This window comes from Leptodactylus fuscus, chromosome 1 (assembly GCF_031893055.1).
Source record: "Leptodactylus fuscus isolate aLepFus1 chromosome 1, aLepFus1.hap2, whole genome shotgun sequence".
Taxonomy (NCBI): domain Eukaryota; kingdom Metazoa; phylum Chordata; class Amphibia; order Anura; family Leptodactylidae; genus Leptodactylus; species Leptodactylus fuscus.
Genome location: NC_134265.1, coordinates 113,118,849 through 113,140,853, shown reverse-complemented (window position 1 = coordinate 113,140,853; position 22,005 = coordinate 113,118,849). Strand labels below are relative to the sequence as shown.

At 41.0% G+C, this 22,005-nt stretch overlaps 2 protein-coding genes across 2 annotated transcripts in view; one reads left to right on the top strand and one right to left on the bottom strand.

Annotated features, from left to right (window-relative positions):
• The first annotated feature begins 4,369 nt into the window (after nucleotides 1–4,369).
• Nucleotides 4,370–12,084, top strand: PRKAB1 (protein kinase AMP-activated non-catalytic subunit beta 1). The gene is made up of 7 exons (XM_075276186.1): nucleotides 4,370–4,627; nucleotides 8,366–8,532; nucleotides 8,861–8,954; nucleotides 9,535–9,649; nucleotides 9,816–9,949; nucleotides 11,778–11,846; nucleotides 11,919–12,084. Exons 1-7 carry the CDS (start codon nucleotides 4,484–4,486, stop codon nucleotides 11,994–11,996), a joined length of 801 nt encoding a protein of 266 aa, XP_075132287.1. The 5' UTR covers nucleotides 4,370–4,483; the 3' UTR covers nucleotides 11,997–12,084.
• Nucleotides 12,085–17,512: 5,428 nt separating this feature from the next.
• Nucleotides 17,513–22,005, bottom strand: part of CIT (citron rho-interacting serine/threonine kinase) — a 97,594-nt gene continuing 93,101 nt past the window's right edge. Inside the window, exons 45-48 of the mRNA XM_075276527.1 lie at nucleotides 21,908–21,986; nucleotides 20,421–20,600; nucleotides 20,006–20,303; nucleotides 17,513–18,503 (exon numbers count right to left, since the gene is read on the bottom strand). Of these exons, the coding sequence (XP_075132628.1) occupies nucleotides 18,480–18,503; nucleotides 20,006–20,303; nucleotides 20,421–20,600; nucleotides 21,908–21,986 (581 nt within the window). The 3' untranslated portion in view covers nucleotides 17,513–18,479. The remainder of the gene's footprint in view (nucleotides 18,504–20,005; nucleotides 20,304–20,420; nucleotides 20,601–21,907; nucleotides 21,987–22,005) is intronic.

Below are 22,005 nucleotides of genomic sequence, written 5' to 3'. Positions count from 1 at the left end.
ATTGGGGGTAAGTTATTATTCTCAACTTCTACAAAGTGACCTATATAGCAAAGGTATTATAGTCATCATGGTAAAGTGCTCTGTTACACAATGGTGTCAGTTGTATACCGTATGCTGGGGAGAGGTCGTAGACTCCCTTTAAAGAGGACCTTTCACCTCTTGGGGCACATGCGGTATAATACATCGCTAGAGAACCTACAGTGTGCTGAATTCAGCTACGGTACCGCAACCGATAGCTCTTCACTGGGGGCACAGAACGTGAAAGCCGACAGATAGATAGATAGACAGACAGACAGACAGACAGACAGACAGACAGACAGACAGATAGATAGATAGATAGATAGATAGATAGATAGATAGATAGATAGATAGAGCCCAGAGCTTCAGTACAAAGCAATCTGAAATGTCATTCTATAGGAAATCTGTGAGATCCGGTATTTACTTCCCTTTTTGCATAAGGGGTTAATGCATCTAGTTTTCTTGTTTAATGAATAAGAGATAAAAGTAAAGCTTCTCTGTTGGAAATATAATATTTCAGCAACCTGTGCCACAAAGAACGCTATAATCTGATGGAGTATGTTATTTTACATGAACTCAAGTGAACTCAATACAGTTAATGAATAACCAACAAAACATTGCAAAAAAATTGGATAGCATTGACCCTGATGGAAAATTACTAAAGTATAAAGATTTTGTTTCCGAACAGATAGAAAAAAAGAAATATTGTTTACATAATGAAAAGTTATACAATTTATAAATATCCTTTCTGTATCAATTCCTCATGGTTTTATAGATCGCTTCTTGTTACATTCATTCTGCTTACTTGCAGTGCATAAAATTCAGTCATGGTTATGTGATATACAGTCCATGGTCATATGATATATAGTCCATTATCATGTGATATACAGCGTATACTCAGTGTGAAGGCTAAGCAAAGCATTGTGGGAAAAGATCACCGATCTCAATCCCACATAAAAAGATCGTGTTCAGAATTCCGATCACGATATTTTCACGATCGCCGATCGGAATCCGATCTTTTCCGAACACGATCGCTCAACCCTAATGACCAGTTATATGAAATCTTTACTTCAATCTGCTCAGTTCCTCCAGCTCTCAAACATGATGTCTGTGGATCACATAACATTTTCATGGAGTCAAGTTCCCTTTAAAGGGGAAGAAGAATAACTGCATTCATAGGCTAGATGAATTTATAGGGATTATGTCAACAGAAAATTACCTATTGTTTAACCACTTCAGTACCGGCTCAATTTGAGGTCCAAGACCAGACACTTTCAGGTTTCTTGTATGTGCAGTTTTGAGGGCTGTAATATTTTTATCTTAATTTTTATCTTAATTTTATCTTAAATTCAACGAATTTCTGCGTCTTTTGACGGTGACAAATAGGGCTTTATTTTTATGTTGTTTTTATTTTTGCATGTGTTTTATTTTCTTTTTATATCTGGGGAAAAAATAAACAAAATAGGAGGGAAATTGTGTCTGGTTTTCTCTTCATTTATTTTATTTAATAACACAAAGTGATACTAGAAAACTTTACAAAACAGTTTGTCCTCTCTGTTACGGCAATTTTTATTCTGTATCGTGTCATCGCAGTTGTGGCTCTAACCTTTAATAAGCAAAAACTATATATGTGACAAACTGATAGTTTCAAACGCAAACTAAAGACGCATCTTTTCAGACCGGCCGATCACAATTCCTAATGCACAAAATTGTCTGAACACTGTATAAGCAATGCCGCCCCTGCTACCTCTTGTGTCACCCCCTCTACCTCATAGATTGTAAGCTCTTTTGAGCAGGGCCCTCAGTCCCATTGTGTGAAATGACGTTCTTTGTTATGTATGTCTGTATCTGAACCCTATAAATTGTACAGCGCTGCGGAATATGTTGGCGCTATATAAATAAAATGTATTATTAAATGTATTATACCTAATTATAGGAATATTTTTTCAAAAATGTAGTGAAACTGTCACTCACTAGTGAGGATATCTAAAACTAGATTTTATTGGAATCATGTGACTGCTGAGGCCAATCAGCAGTTACAGCACAATGCCGGAAGACGCTGCAGGAGCAGATGAACCGGGAGGCGCAGGAGGACACTGGAGCAACGGGGAAACACGAGTATGCATTTTTTTAATTTTTTTCACTGATCCCAGATTATTTAAACTTTAAAAGGGTTGTCCAATTTTGCCTGGACAACCCCTTTAATTGTTCATTGCTGCCCATAACAACCGTTCACAGTGCAGCTTTTATTTCTCATAGAAAAAGTTGTGATGTGATTGGCTGCTATGAGCTGCAGCTACAGGAGCAATACGCAGTGTAAAATTAAATAAAGCTGTAATGTATCTAAAGGACTATTCTGCCTTACTAAGGAACAAGTTATGGGATTCAATCATTTGGATCCCATTTTTTCTCCCTAACACGTAGGAATAGCCTTAACAAAAGCTATTCTCCTCCTACCTTTAGAAATCTTCTCCGCCCCACCGTTCCGTAAATATCCCGGTTTTCTTTGGTATGTAAATAAGTTTTCGCACAGCACTGGGGGCGTCCCCAGTGCTGCGAGAAAACTCTCCAGCACCGGCCTTTGCCTGGCACATCTCTCCGCGATATCTTCTTCCATCAGCTTCTTCTGGATTTAAAATTCACGCATGCGCAGCCGCTCTGCAATCGGCAGGTTAAAGGGGTTATCCACTTTCTTATATTGATGGATAATCCTTAGATCTTCGATATCAGATCTGTCAAACATCCCAGATGTCCACAGAACAGCTGCTCCAGGATAATAAGGCTCCTAGTAAATGTTACATGCCAAGAGTCACAGCTCACTTGCCTAACAAACTGTAGCACGGCTTCAGGTACTGTAGCACTGATCCTTTCAAGTCTATGAGACAGCAATACAGTACCTAAAGCTGCCGCTACACTGTCTTGGAGCAGCGGATTTGTGGGTCTGCATATAATAAATTCTATTTATATAGCACCAACATATTCCGCAGCGCTGTACAAGTTGTAGGGTTCAAATACAGACAGAAAGATACATTACAAGAAAAGTCATTTCACACAATGGGACTGAGGGCCCTGCTCGCAAGAGCTTACAATCTATGAGGTAGAGGGGGTGACACAAGAGGTAGCAGGGGCGGCATTGCTTATACAGGAGTCAGACAATTTTGTAATAGAGGTAACTGTCATTACACAAACATAAAACTGTATGAGCCATCACCAGTCGTGTCCTTTAACATGTGGATGGTGCTTGGACATATAGAGTTAGCCTGAAATGGCATCATACCGTGGGGTAATGTGGGAGCTGGAACAGAGGAGGGTTACATTTTGTGGATTCTAATTAGGGTTTACGTTAGAAATTGTGATAGGCCTGTCTGAAAAGATGCGTCTTTAGTTTGCGTATGAAACTGTAGAAATTGGGAGTTAATCTGATTGTCTGGGGTAGAGTATTCCAGAGAAGTGGTGCAGCTCGAGAGAAGTCTTGTATACGAGCGTGGGAGGTTCTGATAATAGAGGATGTAAGTGTTAGGTCATTGAGTGAATGGAGAACACGGGTTGGGCGGTAGACAGAGTTGAGGGAGGAAATGTAGGGAGGGGCGGCATTATGGAGAGCCTTGTGGATGAACGTGATAACTTTATATTTTATTCTATAATGAATAGGCAGCCAATGTAGCGACTGGCACAGACCAGTATAAAAACACTTTTCCACAGTGTTTTTTTTTTTTTTGTGGTTGGGATTAAACAGAATCTCATTCACTTTGCTTGGACTTTGCTTTTCTCTGCTGCGTTTCTGCAATGTGGAGCCCCACCCAAAAAACCATTACTTGTTAAAAGACCAATAATAATTTTAAAAAACTTTTTCCCCAAATACTATTTGGATAAAATATTAAACTGTCTTATCTGTCATGAAAACCCCCCTAAATCATAATAAAATAGTGCAAAGAAAAAAAAACAAATGTGTACCTCTTTAACTAGGACAAATAGAAAATGGCTAATAGTTACCTGATCAGTAAGTCCCAAATCTGTAGGTAAAATGAACCTACAGACAATATATTATAAGAAGATCCCATCACTTCTGCATGTTTATGTGCTAGCACTGGAGCGGAGCGCAGTGTGAACTGATCCCTAGGGACTGCGGTACATAATGTGCGATTCCGCCAGTACTTTTCTCTGTAGACACTTTACAATGTCCACCCTGCTGGCAGATACAGGCCATGGCCGCTGTATACACAAGCCCAGCAATGTCGTGTAGTCAGACAAGTAAACACTGACGTCACTTTCTAAACCGTGCCCAGAAAGCCGCCATCCACACACAGCCCGCCAGGACTGGTACCGCACCATCGCAGCTACTTATTCGGCGGCAGAGAGGCGTGAACCGCATTGCGTTCCAGCGTCGTTACCGGAAACAGGAGGCGGAAGCTGGGAGGACCATAAACAAAGTCCTCGGCGCTTCGTAGTTTGTCCTGCAGTGAACATGGGGAACACCAGCAGCGAACGGCCTGGACCCCTAAAGGGGCGAAGGGATAGTGGGGGGAGCGCCAGCAAGGGAGATGACAGGGCCAAGATACTGATGGACAGCCCGGAGGACGCGGACATGTACCCGACTGAAGAGAACAAGGTGACGGCTGGGAGGGTGCAGGGCCTGTGTGACAGTGACGGCTGCGGACACCTGGCTGGCAGTGACGGGACATGGGCTGGTGTCCCTGCCAGAGGCTCTCGGGACAAGGTGTACAGGAGAACTAGACTGTGGCTTCTAAGCTTCTCCCTCCTGGGCTGGTGTCACAGTAATGGCAGTAACTGGCCGACAGGGGGACGTAGGGGACCCCAACCAGACCGCGGGGACCTAGAAACTATTACCAGAGAACAGCCATAAAGCATCTAGCACACTGGATACCAGGATTGGGTGTGTAATTGAAGTTACTTAACCACAGATTAGGGGACATGTGTCAGATTACCTGGGGTCTGACTGCTGGGACAGGGGGGCCTGAAAGACCCCCTAAAGCCTCACTCTGAATGAAGCACTTGTGTGACCAATGCTCCATTCACAAGGAGGCTTCTGAACTGTCTGTAATTTGACAACCCCTTTAAAGGGTTTTCCAAGTGACAGTTAAAGACGACTGCTCATGTCCTCTGGCATATGCAGTTCTATATACCGCTACAAAGCAGTTATGTGCCCCAGGGCTGGAGATATTGTCAGAAGGGCATTCCTAACTGGGCTGTGAGGAACACCCCTCCTGACAGTACTTGTCCATAGCTCTGTACTGTCAGAGGGGGCATTCATTACCGCCCAGCGATGAAGCTAAGCTGGACAAGTACAGGAGGGGGGGGGGGGGGTCTTCCTCTCAGCTTAGTATCATCGCTGGGCGGTAAGGAATGTCCCCTCTCACAGTACAGAGCTATGGACATTAATGTCAGGCGGGACGTTCCTCACAGCCCAGCTAGACTGTCAGGAGTGCCCGTCTGACAGTGGGCTGAGATTGTTGCCATTATAATGGCACAGTTATCTCCAGCCCAGGGTTGCACAACAGGAAAGCGCACTGTTGGCTTTCTAGTGGTATATAAAACCGCTTGTGGCCGAGGACATGAAAGGTCCTCTTTAAATGGGTTTTCCAAAAGTGATGACCTATTGGTCATCAGTTGAAGATCAGGAAAGGTCCCACACCTTGAGCGCTGCTTCAGAGACTATATGATGTCATATTCTTCGCTCACATGGCCTGGCTGCATTTCAGCCCCAATCAAATGTATGTTAGCAATGTACAGTGCTGGGCTTGGGTTTTTCACAAAAAAACCCCACCTTACCCCACTCTAAAGCCAAGATGCTCCTTTGTGGCTACGCAGCTCTTGTTTGTGTTTGTTTCAATAGGTTTTTAAAACAAACCACTGGTGTCTGTATGCAGCTTCTTTACCGTGAAATCGGGGGGGTTTGTTTTTTATCTGTTTGGTTTTTTTGCACGGACACAAAGTCGGACATGAAATCAATCTGGACGGTTCGAAATCAGTTTTTGAAGATTTCAAATATTGATTTCAAACAGATTTGCCGAATGCAGATGTGATCCAGAACGGTGTAACTTTAGATGGGCAGTCTAATAAAGCCCACCTTTATCCAGTGGTTGATACCGACTGATAAATGTGGTGTATTATTTTGTAGGTCTGGATGACTATGACCTAAAGCAGTATTCAGTATTATACATTTTATATCAATTATGATTAATGAAGGATTATTTTAGGACTCTCCCCTTTTTACATCTTACAACAATATTTATGCCATTGCATTCTGGTTTGGTTATTCATATACTGTATAAGCAATCATGGGGCAACACGGTGGCTCAGTGGTTAGCACTAGAGATGAGCGAGTACTGTTCGGATCAGCCGATCCGAACAGCACGCTCCATAGAAATGAATGGATGCACCTGGTACTTCCGCTTTGACGGCGGCCAGCCGCTTAACCCCCCGCGTGCCGGCTACATCCATTCATTTCTATGCGAGCGTGCTGTTCGGATCGGCTGATCCGAACAGTACTCGCTCATCTCTAGTTAGCACTGCAGCCTTGCAGCACTAGAGTCCTGGGTTTGAATCCTGCCAAGGACAACATCTGCAAGGAGTTTGTTTGTTCTCCCCATGTTTGTGTGGATTTCCTCCCATATTCCAAACAAATACTGATAGGAAAAATCTACATTGTGAGCCCTATATGGGGCACACAATCTACATGAAAAAAATATTCTGTTAGTGAAACGTCCTTTAGCCAATGGCAGTGTGAGACCGGATGGTCTGGGTGCAGAGTAATTGAGATAATGGATGTTGACAAGCAGTTGAGCTGACTTTTGGTTACTTTGTGGTTACCTGCACAGCCTTACTACTTGCTCCAAATTTACCACCTGTTAGTTTACTTTGGCACATTTAGGCCATGCCCTGTCCTACATGAAGCCAAACCCTTTTCCGTCAATAAGTTTCCTCTCCAATACAGCACATTCTGGAGCATCTTAAAACCAGGATTGAGTCATGACCATAATAGTAAATCTGCCTAATGTTGTCTTGTAAGGGTGCATTCACACTGAGTAAACGCTAGCTTATTTTGTAGAGTAAAATTACACTTGTAAATTTTGCTATCCCATTGACTTCAATGATATTTTTTTACAAGTGTAAAAATACGCCTGTAAAAAATACGCCTGTAAAAAATACGCCTGTAAAAATACGCCTGTAAAATGTCATTGAAGTCAATGGGATAGCAAAATTTACAAGTGTAATTTTACTCTACAAAATAAGCTAGCGTTTACTCAGTGTGAATGCACCCTAAAGCAGCGAATACACTGCACACAAACGTTAGTACTAGTCTGTGCAGGAGGCAATGACTTTCTGCTTACAAAACAACTTTCTGACCTAACCTTTCCTCTACTTTAGTTTATCTGGGAAACAATGTTTGAAAGCTCTTAAATCTGACATTATCAGAATTTATTTCAGTTTGGTAATATAGTGATGATGATATCTGTAACCTGCTGGCTAGCCCTGTGCGGATGCCATTGAACTTCCTTTACTTTGATATGAGAAAATCCTGAAGCTTTCTGCTTCCTTGTTAGGAGACGTTAACATAGTACTTTCTGGGGTAATGGTGCCTTATAGGCAGGGCTGCTAATACTATAAAACCTCACAGAACCCGGTTATATCAATAATGGTTTAAGAACAGAATGAAAGTGTATGCTCACCTTTGACCAGGAGTCACAGATTACATATAGAAATGATCTAGGGAAAAGGATTAACCATGTCATTAGGTCTTATTACTTGTATTGATCATTTACAATTCTGCAGGCTTCAGTAAGGAAATATCCCAGCATGCCTTGTTGTATAAAGCGATTCATCTAGCAATTGTTTCCTTTGTACATTTTGTTGCATATAGTTAAATCTAATTGTCCCACTGCAGTATAGGAATCCGGCTAACGTCTGACAACAAGTATGTCGACACTTTCCAATAGCGATCTGCAACATTTGCAATGAGGCGCTGAACTATAGATGTGGACATGAACTGCACCAATAAATAAACTTCTGACCTCTGATCTGTACAAGTGACTTGTCATCCATAGCGATGGCGTGCTCACTATTACTCATTGTTGCTTTGGCTATCATAACATCATTTTGACGTGTTCCTCATGTCTCTTATTACAAGTGCAGCGTGCAGGGGCCAAACAATATTAGGTACCCCATGTTCATTTTTTCACTATAACCCTTAAGTTTCTGGGTGAGCTGCTTACATATGGAGCACATTTATGTGTTTAGTTATGGGTAATATAGCTCCGTGCATGTCCAGGTGTAGGTAGAACCCACAGACACAGGCACCAGCTTATAACTCTCGTTGTTCTTGCAGGCACCATTGGAAAAGGATGAATTTTTAGCGTGGCAACATGACTTAGAAGTGAATGATAAAGCTCCCACACAGGCTCGGCCAACAGTATTTCGCTGGACTGGTGGCGGGAAAGAAATCTACCTATCCGGGTCTTTTAATAACTGGGGGAAGATTCCTCTCATCAGAAGGTACAATAAACACTATTGGAAATTATTTTCTATTGGTTATTCTGAAAGGTCTGCATTTGCTGGACATCCTCTGTGTGGAGATTGGCTCTGGATATCTCTTTTCCTTGGACAGCCATGAACATGTATTAGATCCAAAGCTTTTTTTTCTTCTCTATTAATCAGAGGTTTATGGCAATCCTTGTATTGCAGGGTTATTAGTGTTGGGCTGAGCTCACTTACATGGATTATATTGATAAACTTGTACAATATGTAGGATCTCTGTCATTGCTTTGTGAACTGGCTGATATAGAAACATGTTACTCAGAATTCACTTTCTATTGTCCCACAGCCACAACAACTTTGTTGCTATCTTAGACCTGCCAGAAGGAGATCACCAGTACAAGTTCTTTGTAGACGGCCAGTGGACACATGACCCTGCTGAGGTAAATAGCCACACTACTTTTTATCTAGCCGAAGCATTTTCTATGTTGCATAGTGTTTCACCAAATATACTGCCATGTTACAGTGTAGGCTACTGATCTTTTCTTCATCCTGTGATACTAGCTTGCCAACAGACGAGGAGAGATAAGTTGGTCAAAGACATAAGCTGTTGTAGAACTATTGGCCTACAGTCATCTTCTCCTAGACATGTTATTTTAAGAGATGGCGGAGGTGCACGGCTTCTACTTATCTGGTGGAAAACCAGGGCTGCATGGCGTAAATCCATTTGGGCTGTCCTATAGACATGATTCAGCAAAATGGTCAACTGTCTCCATCAGTCCTATAGCTAAATAAAGGAGCAGCTCTGGCTATGCGTAAGCTGAGCACTGCAGAATAGGATGCCTTATTTTTGTGAATGGTGGGAGTTCTCTTATATTGATAACACTTATGATCTAATCAGGATAGGTTGTTTCTCCAGATTTTTAATCCCGTGATATATTGTGTGTATATGTATGATGTCACTCCAGAACTTTAGGAAATGGTGTAAGCCATGTTAAGTAGTCTTTCTTTCTTGTTGTCTAGCCTGTAGTAACTAGCCAGCTTGGCACTATAAACAATGTCATTACTGTGAAGAAAACAGATTTTGAAGTATTTGATGCCTTAATGGTGGATTCTCAGAAAGGCTCTGATGTGTCAGGTATGTCATTTTCAATGTATCATGTATATATGAAGTCTAGTGTGTGTGTGTGTATATATATATATATATATATATATATATATATATATATATATATATATATATATATCAGTGTGTGTGTGTGATCACATCCAGACAGCAACATAACATAAGTTCTATTTCTTAGAGTTGTCCAGCTCACCACCTGGTCCATACCAGCAAGATCCATATAACTGTAAGCTAGAAGAACGTTACAAGTCTCCTCCCATCCTACCGCCCCATTTATTGCAAGTTATCCTTAACAAAGACACTGGCATTTCTGTAAGTATATATTTATATTGTGGTACTGCAGTATATATGGCACATTGGACCAAAATCTTCCATAAAAGCAGCATTTGCCAACAGAGCATCGCTTAGTAAATGCAGGAAGTAAATGTGAAGATATTTGAACAGAACCTTTAAAGGTTTATTTCTAGAAACATAACCAAATCTAGATTTATAGACAGTTAAAATTTTTAGGTTTGTCCAATTCCTGGAAACCACTGTCCTCCACCTCACATGACTGCTGAGACCAATCAGTGGCCTCCACATTCGTTGGAGAGGAACCAGTGAAGTGATTTGCATCACCGGTTCCATTCAAGCAACCTCTGAGGCCACTGATCAGTGGTGATGTGGGGAGCAGGACTTCTGCCAGGATCAAACGGACACCTCCTCTGTCTAATTCCTGTACAACCCCTTATGCAAAACCTTTTTTTTCATAATTTGTTTTTTAAATGATTATCTCTAAATATCTTTGTGACGACAGTCTTTTGTCTTGACCAGTTGGCAGTAGATATGAACATGAATGCTGGGACTTGTCAGAAACCCTGCTGATTTCCTTATGGTGGTCAGGTTATCAGCCAGTGACTGTGCTTTAGGCTAAGGCCCCACAAGACAGCTATAAAGCGCTGCTGGAAAAAAAAAACCTAGCAGGAATACATTGCGGTTCTTCCCACAGCGCTTTAAACAGAAAGTTTGCAGAGTTTTTCTTCTCGGACTTTGTTACAGTTATATCTAGGGGGAAACCGCCGGCGTTTCCATAGATATAATTGACATGGTGCCGGTTTTGGAAATCGCAGCGTGTCTGCGCTGCAGTGTTTACCGCAAAGTGGGCATGGGATTCGCAAGAATCCGATCCACTTTGCAGCTACTATAAAACGCGGTGTTTCTGTTCCATATGGCCCCGGCCTTACACGAGAAGCTAATTCAACCACAACAAGGAAATGTTGGCTGAGTTTGAGCAATGAAAGTTCCTGCATTCATGGTCATACATTACATGCATGAGAAGATAATCCAGCCACAATAAGACTTTCTTGGTCATATCATTGCCAACAGACTGTCTCTACTGAGACTGGTGGAGAAAATGTTTAATATTTAGCAAAATGTAAAATTTACAATTACAAAAATGTTTTCACTTTTAGTTGTCTACAGATTTAAATATAGTTATGTCTGTGGGAATGACCCTTTAAGGTTCTGTTCTAATGCTAAACTGATGGTTCTGTTTTACGGTCAGCATGTAAGTGGGCGAGTGGGTTTATACAGTTAAAGAGGACCTTTCACCGCTGAGGCACATGCGGTGAAATACACTGCTAGAAAGCTGACAGTGCACTGAATTCAGGGCACTATCGGATTTCCCGATCTATGCCCCGGGTGAAGAGCTATTGGTGCCGGTACCGTAGCTCTTCACGGTCAGAAGGGCATTTCTGACAGTCAGTCAGGAACGCCTTTCCTCACAGCAGCGTCTATAGCTCTGTACTGTGAGAGCAGTGAGGAACGCATTCCCCCCCAGTACTCGTCTATGGATGAGTATTATTAGGAGGGGGCATTCTTCACCACTCTCATAGTAGGTGCTGCTGTGCGGAAGGGAATTCCTGACAGACTGGCAGAAATGCCCTTCTGACAGTGAAGAGCTACGGTACCGGCACCGATAGATCTTCATCGGGGCACAGAACGTGAAAGCCGATAGTGTCCTGAATTCAGCGCACTGTCGGCTTTCTAGTGGTATATAAAACTGCATGGGCCCCAGGAGGTGAAAGGTCGTCTTTAAGTGTCAGTAGGTTTAGAAGTTTACAGTGGTGAATGTAACTCTGCTTTTTCTGCTGTTTTCCAGTGTGATCCAGCTTTGCTCCCAGAACCAAACCATGTTATGTTAAATCATCTATATGCCCTTTCCATCAAGGTAAATAAACTTAGTGTGTGCTAAAAATCCATAAAAATGGACAATATTTACATCTTTATGTTCTTCTTTTAGGATGGCGTGATGGTATTAAGTGCTACTCACCGTTACAAGAAGAAATATGTCACCACATTGCTGTACAAGCCCATATGAGCTGCATCCATAGACTGTTCTCACTTCTATTTGCGCCTTTTCAAAATTTTTTTTTACATATGAAATGCATTAAATATTTACGACCTCAGATTTAGCTGTCAGTATTGTATTGAGCACTGTAATGGTCCACAGTTTAGATCTACTATTGACCGTGCAGCAGTTGCTGCGGCAAGCACTTTATTGTAGGATTATTAATGCTTTATACTTCTCAGCACATACAAGCCTTCATGTGCACCCAGTTGGGTTGTGCATGGGATGAGTCCTGCAGCTTCCCCATGTCACTATAATGTATTACATTGGAAATACTTGGAAACCAATACTTGTAGACAGACTTGCCATTTTCCTCTCTGAAATAGGAAATATTTAAAGACTGGCATGTAGGAATTTTACTTACTTTAGTATCCCGACACATTGCCACAGTCTTTGGATTATTTTCGATAGTTATCAGGACACACATATTGCATAATAAAGAACCTTCACTTAGGATACACTGAACGACATGAACCCATGCATGATTATGACTGTGTGGCCCAGACTTAGTGCACTGGATAGGACTGTGATCCTTATTCTTTTTCATAGTTGTGTTAATGTACAGTGTATTTAACAATATTTAGGTTTTTCTTTTATAATGTGTATAAACCTATAAAACACACTTAAATGTTTGTATCTTAATATGGCATGTACCGTACGCAGATTCAGAACAGATACTACAACGGCTAAGTTGTAGGTGTTCTTCTCATTGTCACTTGTGAATGATGTATATTTTATACCAAAAAATGGAACTGACCCCTCTCTTTGACAATCAGCCATGGGTTTTTTTTCCTTTCATAAAATATACAGATTTCACACAGCCGTGTGATCAAATACCTTAGATAGCTACTCCATATGTATATGTAGCTGCAAAACTGGTGGGTTTGGTTGAAGTACATCAGATGCTCTGTGAGCCAGTACTTAATATATAATATAGATGGGGGAGGGGGGCAGGAAACTGACCGGTGTCTGACTTTAACATGTGTTTTGTCCTGTTACATCTGTAAGCTTTGTTCCTTTTAATAGATGATACATTAATTGTACCAGGACCTTAAAGGGCTTCTATCGTTAGAATACCTTTTTATAACTAAATACATGTAGGGGTAGCCTTAAGAAAGGCTATTCTTCTCTTACCTAATTCTGATCTGTGCCCCGTTCCTGAGAAATTTCTTCTTCCTTATATAAATGAGTTTTCACACAGCACAGGGGTATTTCCCTGCGCTCAAACAGCACGTGGGGTGTCCTCTGTACGGTCTGAAAACTCTCCAGCGACACCTTTGTTTTCTTCAACGGACTGCACTGTTCTTAGAAAAGCACCAACTGTGCTTGTCCGTCGGCCATTTTCCTGTGACCTTTCGTGGTCAGCCGCAGGAAAATGGCCAACAGACATGCACAGTCAGTGCTTTTGGATAAAGACCTGATAGGAGTGCGAGAGAAGAGGCGGTCCGGAGAAGAAGACAGAGGCGTCGCTGGAGAGTTTACAGACAGTACAGGGGACACCCCTAGAGTTGTCTGAAAACTCATTTACATAAGGAAGATATTTCTCAGGAATGGTGGCGCAGATCAGAATAATAACGGTAAGAGACGAATAGCCTTTCTTAAGGTTATTCCTTTGTGTATTTAGTTTAAAAAAAAAAAAAAAGGGTGTTCTAATGATGGAATCCTTTTAAAAATGTTATTATAGCAATGGGATATGAACCTTAGGCCTTTTCTTGGACATACTGTAACTTATGTACTTATTTCATTTGCGGGTTCATTAAGATGTTACTTGTATCCTATAGATGGCTATACCATATGAACATGCCATAGGCTTCATGCACAAGACTGTTGCCCAGGTCCATCTGTTCAATCTGAAGGATCACAATAGCAGCCAATCTAAAATATTAGGTTTGGTCATTTATTTAGGGAAAAATAAGAAAGTGATCCAACATCTGTGAACCTTTACTTTCAGTATATGCTGTGATGCCCTTGTGCAGTTGGTATACTGGGGGAAGACCTACTGCTTTTATTACTCAGACCCCTACCATCTCCAGCCTGTGCCACCAAATGCTATGACCTCACCCCCATCCTAGTGACCAGCAAGCACAGAGCTTCCAGGCCTTGACGCTTGCCAACAAGTGCATCAAATGTACACTATTTGCCTAAGACTTTCAAAGTCATTTTTCTACAATAGGGACATACATAACAAAGGGATCCGTGTAATGTGTGTAAAATATACCTGGGCAAGCTGGTAGACAGCCAATAAATAACAGGTCGCCCACTTCCATCGCTTGGAAACATGCAACTAATTTTACCTTCAGTTGTCTCCTAATCCTAAAGATTAATATACTTTTTCCACTCACAGATATGTAGTATAGAGAAACAAACCGATCTACTTTTACCTCAAATGTGAAAATTTCAGAGAGTTTTAGGTTTAAGTTTTGCAACCATACAAAGTTCTGCTGGTTTCACAAACTCTCAAGTACCAGTGCGAAGATCAGCCTGTATTAGTATGTCTCCAGTAGCTCACAAATCTGAAGGATGTATAAGGGAGGAGATGTAAAACTTAAAGTGCGGAGTGTTGACAAGTAGTTCTGTGTGAAATTAAAGTATGTTTTGTGTGATTCATGGTTACATGTTTAATGGAAAATATTAAAGGTGAATTCTGAGAGGGATTACATTTTCTTTTGTGTGCTACTCCCTTGAGGCAAGGAAAGATCATACCTAAACACCAGTCTTGGGCTAAGGCCCCACTTTGTGGAAGAGTTGTATTATTGTTATTGTTTTTTTGAGCCAAAGACAGGAGTGAATTTAGCAGAAGGAAAAAAGTATAAGGGCTTTCTTTATATCTCCTATTCCTTTTCAAGCCCCTCTTAGCTTTGACCAAAAAAAAAAAAAAAAAAAACAACACTTATGCAACTTAGGGTCTTATCCTCTTCCTTCTATTTTTTTTTTTTTTTTTTTTTAACTAAAAGAAAAAAAAAATTAACATAACTAAAGTATGTTAGTGCTATTAATACCCAAATACCTTGGCCTCCATTGTAAGGGGCTGATTTTGTAAGGGGCTGATTTGCAACGGCGTGTTCGCGCTGCGATCTTTTCCGCAAAGTGGGGATGGTATTTGCATGAATCCCATCCACTTTGACTGCACTGTACAACACCGCAATTTTTCCCGCAGCATCTCCGCTGCAGGCAAATTGTGGCATTTCCGGTCCGTGGGGCCCCGGCCTTAAGGAGTTCTTTTTACATCCAAAAGTTGGCCATACATATTAGATTTTAGATTCACATCACTGGTTTGAAATGAACTGTGGTTGATGGGTCATATTGCCCTTTGTCCGATACACATGAATAACCACAGAATTTCAATGAGGCTGTTGCAGACACTTGGAAAACTAACAGATGAACGTTGTTCAGTGCTAATGAATGCAAAAAACAATGGCCACTTATGGGTGTGTTAGTACAAACACCTTATTACAATATAAAAGTCTCCCACAGGTCTAGCCCACATACAGCGGTGGGTGGAGTTTTTGGTTCTGACCAACTTTAGTTGATTGTTGGAAGTATGCGATGAACTGTCATAGGTTTAGGTCAGTGGTTCTTAACCTTGTTTGAGGTACTGAACCCACCAGTTTCATATGCACATTCACCGAACCCTTCTTTAGTGATAAATCAAATATGATTTTTTTTTTTCCACAAAATAGGTGGTTTCCTCTCCCTGATTGTTAGCAGAGTGACAAGTGCATAGGTATCGTATAGCCATTCAAATTTTTGACAACTGTATAATATTGGAGATATTGCTTGCAAGGTTTATAACCTTTTTTTGGCTTACTACCTTGGTCCTATGCACCACACTAGCATTTCTGAAAAGAAGCGATGTACACTGATCAGATATAGCATTTAGGGTGCTTGTATATGTTGTAGCAGTGTACACCATCAAGAACCATGTACCACTCTACTGGTTCCCCAGCTGCATTGTGTATGGGCAGCATCAGTCTTCTTACAGTGCCACCAGTCTGGATGCGAAAAGTCAATTCTTGAAGTCAATGTGCCGGAAGCAGGTACAACGGCAAGGTCGAAATTTTGATGGATAGATAACTGGGTCAAAACAGCCCTAAAATATTAGCTATTGTATTCAGTATTTCTAGGATGCATAGGTGCCTGCCAAAACTAGTCTGAAGGACACCTGGTGAACCAGTGACGGGGTGTTGGGTACCCAAAAATCCTTTGTGCATGTAGAAAGTGAAGGCTAGATCATCTACCGCAGTGTCACAGAATAACTACTGTAGCACAAATTACTGAAAAGGTTAAGGCTGGCTATGACAGAAATATTTCTCCAGAAAAAAGTACAGACCCATAAGTGTTCCTATTCTGAACCCTCTCCTCTGCCCAAAGTGCCTATATTCACACAATATGGTGTGAGCAATGAAACTGGAGAACAGAGCAATGGAAGAAGGTAGTCTGGGCTGCCAAATCGTGTTCTTTTACATCACATAGACAAGTAGGTGTCTGTGGAAGAGATTGCATCAGGATTTATTGTGGGAGGAAGACAAGCTGATGGAGGCAGCTTGATGCTTTACCAAGATACAGCTGGGAAATCTTGGGTCTTGGCATTCATGTGGACTAGAGATGAGCGAGTACTGTTCGGATCAGCCGATCCGAACAGCACGCTCGCATAGAAATGAATGGACGTAGCCGACACGCAGGGGGTTAAGCGGCCGGCCGCCGTCAAAGCGGAAGTACCAGGTGCATCCATTCATTTCTATGCAAGCGTGCTGTTCGGATCGGCTGATCTGAACAGTACTCGCTCATCTCTAATGTGGACATTACTTTGATACATTATCTACCTTAACCTTGTTGAGGATCAGTTACACCCAGTCTTAGCAATGGTCTACCATTTTTTAGTAGCACCCTGCTCCAGATTGTTGAGGAACATGAAAAGAGTTGGGTAACTTGGTCTCCAAATTCCTTGAATCTCAATCCAATCAAGTAGCTAAAGAATGTTTTGAAAACATTTGATCCAGGCAAATCCCATATTACAGCTTACAGGATTTAGAATCTAACATCTGGCCGGCAGATACTATAGGGCATATTTAGAAGTCTTGCAAAGTCTATGTCTCAATAGATGAAAGTTGTGTAGGGACCTAGATCATGTTAGGCAGGGGTTTTAATGTTTATAACTGATCAGTGCCCATAACAAATAAACATCATTCATTACTGTGTCTTTGAAACATGCGAACTACCTCTCCAGTTTTGACACGTTCTTAATTTTTTGACTATGAAACCCAAGCAGGAAATCTTTCAGCATCCTTGAATACTTCTCCCCCAGGCCAAATGTTCATTGAAGTTAGTGCATTTATTGTTATTTTTTTTTCTTAGCAAAGAGCAGCAAAGCATAATAAAAATCAAGCATTCCACACCTTCCAATCGCCCCTTACGCTCATACATCAGTACATCGGAGTGGTGTGCTCGCCTGCTTGTGCCCTCCACACATTTCACAAAAGGCAAAATTCAAAAATGCACAGTTTACCTTAAAAAAGTAGAAACATATTCAATTTTATGAATATAAACTTTGTGGTAAAGTATGTACAATCCTCATGTATAGTTAAGGAAGCATCAGAAGGGACAGACATCTCCATTAAATTTCGACCGGGCGTATTCAATTAGGATTACCCAATTAAACATATCGATTGTTACATTTACGTGAAACAAGAGGCTTCCGGGGTGATAAATCTTTCATGCAGTTATGCATAATAGAGAAACAGAAATCCATACTTACATATATATATGTACATATTCAAAGTCCAGCTTACCACATATACACATGTTATCAGAAGTGGGCAGATTACAAACTTTCTCAATTGAAAAATGAGAATCCAATATAAGATCTTGATCATTAACACCTATAAAAGATATAGCACCTTTTCAGACATAATACCCCTGGCACATTGATGTGATGGTTTTGTAAAGCAAAAGTCTTAAGAGTGAGGTAGCAAAAGCATTAGGAAGTAAGCGGAACGGAAACGTCACATAGTAACAGGTGAATAAATACATGTTGGTATAGTGGCATTGTGTGAAAGCATTGGCTTTGCTGCAACGTTACCAATGATCTTAGAATTAGCGCAAAGCTCTATGAAGAATACTTGGCATCATGGAAAGCAGAAAGTAGATATTCTAAAATGTCCAATATACAACATTCATTTCTCAAAACCTCTACGTTGGCTGTTTGTTCTAGAGAGGCGAAATCGAACTAGTACTGTAACAGAAATAAAAGTATGGGGGAAGGAAACTGAAACATGGCTAGAAGTGGGAGAGGCAGAGCCGCAGTTGGTTAGTGATCTTCACATAGCACAAAATAGTTCTGGAACTGGTCTGCTACAAACATTCAGATAGAAAAAGCAGATGCCTGTATAAACCAGACATTAAGACATTCCCCCATGTTGTCTCATGTATTTGTTGCTGGAGTGTCCTGGTCATTTATACTGAAGACTGGTCCCAAACCTAAAGCACAAAAGATAGAAAAATAGATTAGGGGTTAGGTTATCTTTTTAGGGATATTTTAATAGGGTGGCCTATATTCGTTAATCTGGCTATAGGCATGTAATAAAAATTGTATTCAATTCCTGATTTTAGTGGGAATATCCAACAATGTTTAAGGGGTCTTTTCTGTCACAAAATGGCGCCTCTGCCAGTGCTTTATCCACTTCTTCCCATTTTAATAAACACACGGAGCCTTGAAAGTGTATAAAATCCCTCAAATATTCTGACCAAGATTCAAGCTACAGTAGAACGTATTACATTAATATATTAGTGACAGCAGATAACATGCACCCTATATTGTAAGCGCTTACAGGCAGGACCCACCATCACACTGTACTTGTTTTGTATATATTGTGTATTGTGTGGAATTAATGGTGCTATATAATTAAATAATAAGAATACTATTATAGCGTTTTCCATATTAAATGTGGTCTGGTGAACGGGACTCCTTGTAACATGTAATACCATCTATGATGGTAGGATTCCCTGCCTCCTCATAGTTCTACTGACCCGTACTGTCTATAGTATGGGACAGGAGTTGCAAAAGAGGCAGAGATCACTATGATACAAGGTTTGCTGACTCTTGACTGGGCTCAGACTGGGAAATATACCATATTTCCATACCACAGTGTTTTTACCAGCCTAGGACTGTAGTTGGCAAAGTACTAAGAAGTGATGTGCTTTAAAGGAACACTAAACCTAGAAATGAAAGATAACAATAAGCAGGACATTATCTTGTGCTTACTGTTGGTCAGTCTGTAGTGACAGTCATATAGCAATTCCACAAGCAGCTCTGATCTGCTGATAAGCTTAGTTTTTGTATGGAGACTGGCAGAGTGATGGTGTGTCATTTTTTAGTTTTTGTTCTGCAGACTGCAGTGGCTACTGCTCCAACCAGTTTCCTTACAGTCAAGCACAGGACAGTGAGGAGAAGGTGGGACATGGATGAGCTTCTGAGACACACAGAGAGAAGCATTTCTTATGTTTAGTGTTCTTTTACATGGAAGTTACTCTCAGGTAGCAGTGCAGAATAAACAAGTGCATGATACTAATGGCCTAAGCAATGTACAACACATACAACAATCTAACATATAACACAGGATCAGAATAGCGACAGGCTGTGTATGGGTTTCTTACAATACAAAGGTTTTACTAGCATAGTTGAAAATGCAATAACCGGGGACAACACGGTGGCTCAGTGGTTAGCACTGCAACCTTGCAGCGCTGGAGTCCTGGGTTCGAATCCCACCAGGAACATCATCTGCAAGGAGTTTGTATGTTCTCCCCGTTTGCGTGGATTTCCTCCCATTCTACAAAGACATACTGATAGGAAAAAATTGTACATTGTGATCCCTATATGGGGCTCACAATCTACATTAAAAAAAGAAAAGAAAATGCAATGACCTGCATCATGTTTCATGGATAGGCAGGTCTCTTCTCTCATACAATATGTGTTATTATACCTTATTGACTTGAGAAAGTGGAGTTCTTACAGCTCCTGCAGGTACACGACCTCTACTGCTTTCTTCAAATAGTCTTCCAGGTGATCTTTCTCTTCTGGTGCTTAATAACCTTCCAGGAGACTTTTCTCTTTCCAGTGGTCTCCCAGGAGACTTGTCCCTGCGCATCTCTGTCCTTCCCTCACGATAGCGATGTGGTGTACTGGGTTCACGGACCAGACCTTGAACTTCTGGTACTGGACTGGCTGCTATTCTCTTTGTTATATGATCATTGTATGAAGGAGGACCTCTCTTGTTGGGACTAACACAAAAGAGAAAGCAGTAAATACACTTCAATAACCCATGACAATGTGTGGCCAAAAATTACATGCAAATATGCTTTCTTAACGTAAAATGTTGTAAGTAAACTAGGACCCACCTCCGTGTAGTGGATGGGGCACGATGGAGATCATTGGCATTGTCCTTCACCAGATTGCCCTTACAACAGATCACTCGAAGCTTGTCCTGGTAAACTGATGCCAGATAAATGGCTCCAGAGGAGATGGCTGGTCCCAAATAACGTGGATTTGGAATATCCAAATGGGCCCTGGCTGGAGCACTGCATTGTTAAATTAAACAAGTTTACAATTAAACATTTTATTGGGATAATATACAAGTTTAACAGAATATGCCATGTTGAAAATCCAGTCAAATCTGCAGGCAACATATAATAGAACAGGAGAAGATTGATACAGTGAAATCTCTGAGTTGGCAACCCAAATTTTCTTTTATAGGGGTGGTCCTCTCAAAGAAAAAAAGTACACAGACTGTAAGTTAAAGTGTTTCATGGAGCCAGCAGGTAGGTTCAGCCCCTCTAAACCCCCATAATATTGGTAAATGAGCCCAAAATCACGTATATTATACCTGGTATCACATCAGCATATCATATAAATCCAGAACTCGACTACCGCTATTAAAACAGCAATAGTACTGCACAGAAGTTGCTCCAACAACACGTAAACAGAGGACTAGAGATGAGCGAGTACTATTCGAAACGGCCATTTTGAATAGCACGCACCCATAGGAATGAATGGAATCGGCTGGCACACAGACTTTGCCGGCAGCCGGCCACTTAACCCCCTGCGTGCCGGCTGCCTCCATTCATTCCTATGGGTGCGTGCTATTCAAAATGGCCGTTTGGAATAGTACTTGCTCATCTCTATAGAGGACCCATTTTGTTACCCAGTTTCCAAAAATGTCCCAGCAAAACTCGGACTTATAACCATTTTTACTTGTCAGTATTACCATTTCAGTAATGGCGCACTAGACATGACATACGCGTCTGCTCAGAGCTGCTTCCCTATTGGCCAATGTGTGGTGATTCCACTGGAAATTTTCCTTTTCTTTAGTTGGATAAGAGAATGGTCTGCTTAAAAATAAAGCTACTTGAGGAAAGGGGGGGTGGGTTGGTGGTGTTCTCCAATGGATGGTCTTCTGGGGAGTTTTCACTGTACATAGTTTTGGTAGGAAAAGATTAATTCTAACTTGTATTTTATTCATTTATAGTGGCTTTCCCACGAAAGGAAGTTATCCCCTATACATAGAATAGGGAGAATAGGGTAGAGATCAGTGAGGTTTAACAGCTTGGATGCCCACTAACCATTCCCTTACCAAAACAAAGAACACTTTATGGAGGATTTTTTTTTTTCATTACAAACCACTATGAAAAAAATCAGACATTGGACGGACATGCATAGTGAGGTCATTGTGGATGTGACACTGTGAAATAAAATTCTGCAAATGGAGCGATGAAAGTGAGATTTTTTAGGGGTAGTAAATTGAGGTTTTATCGATTTTTAAGTTTAAGAGGTAAGTACTAAATCTTTACCCACAAAACGGTCTACCAATCTGATGAAAAAGACTTACCCAAGAGCAGCACGTCCCTGAATTTCAATAACTTCCAAGGAGTTAAAATGAGTCACAAACAAGTAAGGTTCTCGGTATGCTAAAAGAAAAAAAAAAAA